This window comes from Cajanus cajan, chromosome 2 (assembly GCF_000230855.2).
Source record: "Cajanus cajan strain Asha chromosome 2, NIPB_CcT2T_4, whole genome shotgun sequence".
NCBI lineage: Eukaryota > Viridiplantae > Streptophyta > Magnoliopsida > Fabales > Fabaceae > Cajanus > Cajanus cajan.
This window is the reverse complement of record NC_138518.1, coordinates 39,801,151-39,810,242: the sequence shown is the minus strand read 5'-3', so window position 1 is coordinate 39,810,242 and position 9,092 is coordinate 39,801,151. Positions and strand designations below refer to the sequence as shown.

Below are 9,092 nucleotides of genomic sequence, written 5' to 3'. Positions count from 1 at the left end.
ATCTAGGTTAAGGACGACGCCGAACCAGGAGGTAGCGTCGGCTTCAGCTTCGAATGGGGGCGATTTCGCAGAGTCGGCTTCGGGGTCCGATCGGTCGCAAAGTGGGAATGATTCGGCATCGGCTGTGGGTTCTGAAGATCAGCCGAGTCGGGGTGGGGAATCGTCAAGAATTTTTCCTCCCATATCGACTCCCGGGTATTCGTGGGTGCATGGTGAAGTTGGTAGTGTATACTCTCGGTATACGAGCAAGAAGTCTCTTGTGGACTTCGTATCAGCCATAAAGTTTTTAAACTTTCCCGAAGATGAAGAACCCTCTGCTGTCTTTTTCCAACCATGCCGAGGTGACGGGGCTTCAAATCCAGACTTCGTTTATTTGAATCAAGGATCGTCCAAATACTCATTCTTTTACGTGTATGATTATATGTTCCGGGATCTGAAGATATCCCTCCCTTTTGACAATTATTTCATGAGTATACTTCGGCTTCTTAATGTGGCGCCGAGTCAACTTCACCCGAACACCTGGGCCGCTATGCAAGGGTTTAGGCATTTGTGTCTAGCCCTCGGTCTCCAACCCACTCCACATCTATTCCTGCACTTCTATACGTCTCGGCCGACGAAGAAGGCTAAGTGGCTGTCGTTGATTCGTCACAATGATTGCTTGCTGCAACCTTTTACCACCTCGTACAAAAAATTTAAAGTGGGATTTATGAAGGTGATGATTCGGCCAGAACCAGGAAAAAAGTATTTCTTTGATGCCGAAGGGAATCCATTATTTCCCTTGTATTGGACCTGGAAGCCGCGCAAGTACGACACGGTTTCCAAATCGCGCATGTCCCCGGAGGAGAGAATGAGTCTAAGTTTTTTAGACAAACTACCTCGGCCTCTACCATGTCGTCCTCTGATTCGGTTGTTTGAATCGGCCGATGTAGTCGAGGAACTAATTGGTATAGTACCTTTCTTATTTACTTAAATTTGTGTGTTATCATTGATTTTGACTAATAATGTGCAGGTATAATGGCTGCCCACGGAGATGACGATCTAGACATTCGTAACCTGATCCGGAATCAATTGGCGGCGACTACTGGAAACAAGACTCCAGCCCCCATGGGTGGGAATCAAGCTACCGTCCAAGCTGGTGGGGTAGGGTCGTCGGCTCGGAAAAAGAAACCCACTCGGCCCCAACCTGAAAAAAGAAGGCCGGATGCAAGGGCCGAGGAAGAAAGTCGCCGGGCCAAACAACGCCGAGTGGCTAGCCCCCCTGTTCCAGAAGGTCTATCTTCGCCAAGTTTTTTGGCCGGGAACGTCAACGCTCAGGATTTCCTGAGTCAAGACTTAACTTCTGAAGCTGGCCAAGGGATGCTGAGTCGCATGAGCTCGGCTCAAAAATGGAGCTTCTTCTGCGAGTTCCAAGTGCGGGCCGTGGCAATGGCCCAAAGCATAGTTATGTAGCCGAACGGCGAGGCTGATGGGCTGCGCCGGCAGCTTGCTGAGTAGGAGAAGTCTCTTCAAGAGACGCTGGCGGCTTTAACAGACGCCCAAACATCCAACAGCAAGTACCAGGCTGAAATGGATCGCAGAGGGCGGGTTGCCGACGACTTGGCCTTGAAGGTTCAGCGTCTCGAACTTGCTTTGAAGACCGAGACCGACAAGGTTACTGCTCTAGGGAAGGGGTTGGATGCTGAGAAGACCGCTTTCGAGGCCTATAAGGAGAAAACGCGTGCCAAGGTCCTTAGCCAGCATCAGGCCGGCTTTGCCCAAGCGGCTCGACAAGCCTGTCATTTTGGCGACTTTCCACCAGACTTCCATCTTGACATGACGAAAGATTTCTTTCAAGGGAAGCTGGTGGACCTCACTTCTATTCCTACTGATCAACAAGCCGACGAGGAAGCTCCGGCTCGGGCGAACGAGCCAAATGAGGATGTTACAATTTAGGAGGAAGAAGCGCCTGAGGCTGGTCCGATTCCTGGCGAGGCAGAGGTAGTTTCTTAGGTTTTTGCGTTGTAATTCCGGGCCAATAGTGCCCATTTTTTTTTTTTTTTTTGTTGCTAGGCCGATAGTGCCTTTTAATAAATTCGATTTTTCTCTTCGTATACTGCTTTGAATTCTTTTCGCAATGTTCTTCTCATTGGCCGAGAGTCATCTCGGGTTAGAAAATCTAAAACTAAAGCCGCATCCTTGGCCGAGAGACATCTCGGGAGGGAAGACTTGTAGGATTAGAAGTCACACCCTTAGCCGAGAGACATCTCGGGAGGGAAGACTTGTAGGATTGAAAGTCACATCCTTGGCCGAGAGACATCTCGGGAGGGAAGACTTGTAGGATTGAAAGTCACATCCTTGGCCGAGAGACATCTCGGGAGGGAAGACTTGTAGGATTGAAAGTCACATCCTTGGCCGAGAGACATCTCGAGAGGGAAGACTTGTAGGATTGAAAGTCACATCCTTGGCCGAGAGACATCTTGGGAGGGAAGACTTGTAGGAACTTTAATGTTAAAAATGTATACTAAGTCAAAGATAATTGAACTGTGTTGTTATTAATTGGATGCCTCATTAAAAACCTTGTCGGCCAAAACCTCTTTTCACGATTTTCTAAGAGGAGAAAAGACCGGTTCAAGGAAAAGAGTGCATCATTATACATGGTTGAAATGTAAATACATGATGTTGATTCAACTGTAATATGTCTTCAAATGAGTAGAATTCCATGTCCGAGGAACGACCTTGCCGGACAGCTCTTCTAACTTGTACGCTCCATTGTTGAGGACATGCCGTATCCGGAAAGGGCCATCCCAGTTGGCTGATAGCTTCCCTTCTGAAGAGTTGCGTCTGGCTGACCTGGTTGCTCTCCATACAAGATTGCCTTCGTGAAATGTTCTCGGCTTAACACTTGAATTGAAACGGCGTGTCATGCGTTGTTTACATGCCTCGGCCATAATCTGTGCTTTTTCCTGTGCTTCATCAAGGACATCAAGCTCGGCTCGGAGCGAAGCATTGTTAGACTCCTCATGGAAGTGCTGTCTTCGGAATGATGGCTCTCCGACTTCAACCGGGATCATGGCGTCCGCGCCGTAAGTCAGGCGAAAGGGTGTCTCTTTTGTTGCTGAGTGTGGTGTACATCGATACGCCCAAAGGACCTCTGGCAACTCTTTGGCCCATGCCCCTTTTGCCGAACCGAGCCGTTTCTTTAATTCGGTGAGGATAACCTTATTGGCCGCTTCGGCCTGGCCGTTCGACTGGGGGTGCTCAACTGATGTAAACCTATGCCGGATGCCAAGGTTTTCAAGGAAAGAGTTGAACTTTTTGTCCGTGAATTGTAGGCCGTTATCCGAGATGATGGCATATGGGATGCCGAAACGGGTAACTATGTTCTTCCAGACAAATTTCTGGACATTAGCGGCGGAGATGCAGGCAAGCGGCTCGGCCTCAATCCACTTTGTGAAGTAATCGACAGCTACGAGGAGAAACTTAACTTGTCCCTTTGCCACCGGAAATGGGCCGAGTACATCAATGCCCCATAAAGTAAACGGCCATGGAGAGCTGATACTATGCAGTTCAGCGGCTGAGGCATGAATGAGGTTCCCGTATTTTTGGCACTGAACACATTTCTTGACAAAGTTGGCGCAGTCCCCCTTCAGAGTTGGCCAATAATAACCGGCCCGCAAGACTTTAGCTGCTAAGGTTCGTCCTCCGGAATGAGAGCCACAAATACCCTCATGGACTTCCCTCATCACGTAATCTGCTTGGTGACTATCTATGCATTTGAGCAGCGGGGTGGAGAACCCCCGTCTGTAGAGGTCCTCGGCTATCATGGAGTACCGAGCCGCCTGTGTTCGCAACTTCTTAGCTTCCAACGGGTCGGCCGGTACTTTGCCGTTAGTGATATAGTTCCGAATGGGTGTAGTCCATGAGGGTGATTCATCTATTGCCATGCACCCGGTTGTTACGCTTGGGGAGGGAACTTCAAGATGAATAGTGGTGCGCAGCTGTCCCGGCTTCCGGCTGCTGGCGAGCCGAGCTAACTGATCAGCTCGTTCATTGTTGTTACGCAAAACATGCCGAACCTGAACCTCGCTGAATTCATCCTTCAATCTCTGGAATAGATGATAGTATTGTAATAGGTTCGCATCTTTAACTTGGAAATTATCATTGACCTGCTCGGCCACTATCTTTGAGTCGGTCCAGCATATGACTCGCTTCACATCCATCTCGGTTGCCAACCGCATCCCAGCTAGTAGGGCCTCGTATTCCGCTTGGTTATTCGAGGCACGAAAACCGAACCGAAGGGACTGCTCAATTGTGACGCCTGAGGGACTAGCCAGTATCACTCCTGCTCCGCTGCCTTGGGCGTTAGAAAACCCATTGACATGCAAGGTCCATGGTTCGTCTTCAAAACGCCCCGACATGCAAGGTCCATCGCAACGCTAATTGAGCTGTCGGAGACCGCTAAGTATATGATTATGTCAAGGTTGGCAACTGGTTTGGAAAGGACTGGGGGTGTACTAAGGCGCTCCTTGAAATGTTGGAATGATGTTTCAGACTCCTGGGTCCATTGGAACCGCTCGGTCTTCTTGAGCAAAAGGAGGATGGGTCTAGCTATCTCAGCTAGGCAAGGAAGAAAGCGGGAGAGCGAAGTGAGCCGGCCTGCCAACTTCTGAACTTCTTTCAGGGTACTTGGGCTTTTCATGCTTAAAATGGCTTGGCACTTGTCGGGATTTGCTTCAATGCCACGACTAGACAGCATAAACCCTAAAAACTTGTCGCCTGAGACCCCGAATACGCACTTGTCGGGGTTGAGTCTCATTTGGTGGTGCCGAAGCGCGTGAAACACATCGGTCAAGTCCTGTGCGTGTACAGATACGCTACTTGACTTTACTACCATGTCATCAACGTACACCTCCATACATCGGCCAATGTGGTCGCTGAAAATTTTGTTCATCAACCGTTGGTAAGTGGCTCCGGCATTTTTCAGGCCGAAGGGCATAACTCGGTAACAGTAATTGGCTGTTTCGGTGATGAACGCCGTTTTCTCTTCATCTTGAGGGTGCATTCGGATTTGGTTATATCCGGAATATGCGTCAAGGAATGACAGGAATTTATGGCCAGATGCCCCATCGACGAGCCGATCAATGTTTGGTAGCGGATAGGCATCCTTCGGACAGACTTTGTTCAAATTAGTGTAGTCAGTACACATGCGCCATTTCCCATTCAGTTTCTTGACCATTACTACATTAGTTAGCCAAGTTGTGTAGTGTACCTCCCGGATGAACTTGGCTTCTAGCAACTTACTCACCTCGGCCTCTATTGCCGCCTTCCTGTCCTCTCCAGCCTTTCGACGCCGTTGAGCGATCGGTCTTGCTTCTTTGCTTATGGACAACTTGTGACAAAGGAAACTAGGATCAATGCCGGGCATGTCAGAGGGATGCCAAGCAAATAGGTCACTATTTTTGAGGATCACTTGGCTGACAGCCAATTGTTCCCGCTCGGACAAGTTGGCTCCTATATAAGTGACTTGTGACTCCAACACCCCTACTTGAATCGGTTGCTTGTCATCAACAGGCTCGACTCTTTCGTCCTGATCGATCCGGGGATCAAGGTCCACAGTCGAATGATGGGACACCGAGTGAACCCCACTCGGCCTCCTAGGTACCTCGTCTTTTATTCTTGGCAGTCGCAAACTAGCGAAGTAACACTCCTGCGCCGTCTTTTGGTCGGCATGAACTGTGACGACTCGTCCTGACTCGGCCGGAAATTTCATGGCCAAATGAGGGGTAGATACAACTGCTCCGAGCCGATTCAGGGATGGTCGTCCAAGGAGAATGTTGTAAGATGTGCTGGCGTGTACCACCACATATTTAACTGAAAACATCTCGGTATTCGGCGCCTTCAAATCCGAACCGAGTCGACAACTTGATGTATCCCTTGGTCTTGACCCGTTCGCCAGAGAACCCGACCAAGGGTTCATCATACGGAACTAGCTCGGACTCCGGGATGCCCAACTGTTGAACGTATTCCAGTAGAGGATGTCGGCCGAACTTCCTTGGTCGACCAGCGTCTTGCGTACAATACAATTGTGAATTTCGACGCTGATTACCATTGGATCATCCTGGTCCGGATCGATGCCTTTAAAATCAGCTTCTGTGAAAGTTATAGTGGGAAGGCGGTGACGAGCGGATTCGATGGCATGAACATGCCGGACAGCTCGCAGGTGTCTTTTTTGTGCAGATGAAGACGAGCCACCTCCAGCGAATCCCCCGGCAATGGTATTGATGACTCGCCGAGGCTGTGCCGAAGGCTCATCCTCTCTTCTATCTCTAGACCGACTACGTTCTCTGCGAGAACGTGTTTCTGTCCTTTGTTCGAGTTGGTCGCGTCTCCGTGACCGATCTTCGTATCTCGATCGGTTTGGACGCTCAACGAAACCTTGCAGCTGTCCCTGTTTGACTAAATCTTCAATCTTATCCTTCAGAGCCAAACAATCATCAGTTGAATGCCCACGGTTGCGATGATATCTGCATGACTTGGTCGTATCGGCCCGGGGAGGGGTTGATGCTCGTTTTGGGATGACCAGTATATCCGAGGCCAGTGCTTGTTCTAATACTCTTGACCGGCTAGTATTGAGGGGCGTGTATTGTGAGTACCTTGGTCCCCGAGGAGGCTTCTCGCGGGGAACCAACTCTTTCGGTCGACTCCGAAAACTCGGCTCGGCCAGCTTGTCAGGTTTTGTTGACACTTCTACTCGGGCTTGGTTCCGGAACTCGGCCAATTCCTCCATCTGCATGTACTTGTCGGCTCGCCGATGCAAATCATCCATGTCTGTAGGGGGTTTCTTACAAATGCTGTTGGCAAAAGGCCCTGGCTTCAAGGCAGTGGTAAGGTGGTGTAGAGCTACAGCAGGGTTTAAGTCTCGAATTTCGAGCGCCGCTTTGTTGAATCGGCTCATGAATGTCCGAAGAGATTCCTTCTTCTCCTGACGAATGCTGATTAGTGCCAACGAGGTCAATTGGTGAGGCCGACTGGTAGCAAATTGAATTGTGAACTGGGAAGCTAACGTACTGAACGAATCAATCGAGTTGGCCGGAAGCCGAGTAAACCAACTCAGTGCTCGTCCCTTTAAGGATGTTGGGAAGATTCGGCATAGAGCAGCATCATCGTTTGTGCTTAGATTAACTTGAGTCAAGAACACATCCACGTGTTCGTCTGGATCGGTAGTGCCATCATACTTGTCTAAGGGCAAAGACTTCCAATGGTCAAGGAGTGCCATCTGCATGATGTTCGGGGTAAAAGGATGCCGATGTGCTTCGGCCGGCAAAGGCTGGACCGGTCGGCCGACCGAAGCATACGCAGCTGGAGCGGCGACAGAGGTGTGGGGAAGAGAAGTGTGAGGGCCCTGCGAGCGGAACGACCCCTGTGTGTGAGTTGTCTCAGATGGTTTCCATGTGGGATCCCGGTATTGATTTTTCAGCGCAGCATTCTCTTCTCTCAATGCAGCCATCTCGGCAGCATCTCTCTCTCGCTGTTGTTTCATGGCGATCATTTCTTCCTTCATCTGGCGCACCATATCGGTCAAGTTTGTCTCCTCAACCGTCTCGGCCCCGGACTGATGCTCGTCTTCAAACTGTTGCCCTTCAAAATTAGTATTCCTTGTCTTTACCATGATTCTTTTACTCGTAAACTTTCAGTGCTTCTGCAATGCTATCGGTTCGGCCCCACGGTGGGCGCCAAAATGTACCTGCTTAAGGATACACTCGTAGTCTTCTGGGTAAGAAGGGCCGAACGAATACTTCAAACGGATTCTTCAGAGGGGGGAGGTACCTGCAAAAGGCACTCCAACGCTCAAGTCAGGATAAGCACGATATTCTAAGATAATTAATGAACAGTGACATACCTTGTTATGTGTGACCTATTTATAGCACCTGACATGGGCCTGAGCGTGATGGGCCCTCTCAGATATTTACCAAATTAGGTAATACGGTACTAATTGGTTGTTAGGCTTTAATCATGTACTTACCTTTCTTAATTGTGATTACCGTTATAACTTGTTTAACCCTTCGGCAAGAGGCCGAGCTGACTATTCAATACTAGTCGGAACGACAAATGACCGAGTCGTCTAGTCCGTATACGGCAGCTTGTATACTTCCGGTTTGATCTATGTCGAAACGGTACTTGACCAAGCCGACTCGATGAGTGATAATGGTCCATATTGACATTAACCAGACTGATGTCGGTTCTCGGCCTCATGCCGAGCCGACGTTGATGGTAATGCTTGTACGTGGCTTACTATGCATGAGTGCCTGACGAAATGGCACGTGTTGGCCCACGTGACCGATACGGTCTCTCCGGTACAATATACATAATGTATTGACCCATCACCTTCAGACGTGGGCAGTGAATATGTAGGTAAACAAAAAGCGTCAGGGGGACATTTTCTATTTGAGTGATTCTACGCTATCCAAATCGTCATTCGAATCATTAAAATATTAATATTTTTAATAATTTTTTTATAAAATAATTATTTAATTTAATATTTTATAATTTAAATTATTATTTTAATCATTCAAAATGAATTTCGGCACAATCATTTTTCTTTCTATTCCCAAAATAGTCCCATCATTCACAAAATGTTGGGTACAAACTAAAGAAAAAATGTTCGGGTGTGGGAAGTTATTTGTTTAATTTTTATATATATATTAATAGTAAATATTGTTTATAAATATTTTGTTTATTGCTAATGATTTTTTTTGTTCGTCCCTAGAGTATCGAGGGCCGATAAGATAGTTGAGCCCAAGATTTAACACGACTACATACACAAGCAAGATTCGAACCCTGACCTTGCTTAAGCGTAGATCAACCCTACCGTTGAACAACACGTTTTGGGTTATTATTATTATTATTTTTTTTGAATACTTATAAATGTATTTTATATAAATTTATCATTTTATAAATCTGTTAATTTAATTTGGTTATTCTTTGTTATTTTTAATAAAAAAAGTATTATTTTATATTACAGGTTGGTGCAAATCAAATATCATCCGTTGCTCTTTTGAGATTTGTATTTCAAAATGAGGTTAGTTACAATATTTAATTTTAAAATATTTTTT

The 9,092-nt window shown here is 47.5% G+C and overlaps 1 protein-coding gene across 1 annotated transcript; it reads right to left on the bottom strand.

Moving 5' to 3' along the window:
* Positions 1-5,965: 5,965 nt before the first annotated feature.
* LOC145954895 (uncharacterized) lies at positions 5,966-7,648 on the bottom strand. The gene has a single exon (XM_083069583.1). The coding sequence runs from the start codon at positions 7,646-7,648 to the stop codon at positions 5,966-5,968; it is 1,683 nt and encodes a 560-aa protein (XP_082925709.1).
* Positions 7,649-9,092: the final 1,444 nt, after the last annotated feature.

Bases quoted from the DNA above. Each gene is read 5' to 3' on its own strand.
- LOC145954895 (XM_083069583.1), bottom strand. From the start codon at position 7,648: ATGGTAAAGACAAGGAATACTAATTTTGAAGGGCAACAGTTTGAAGAC.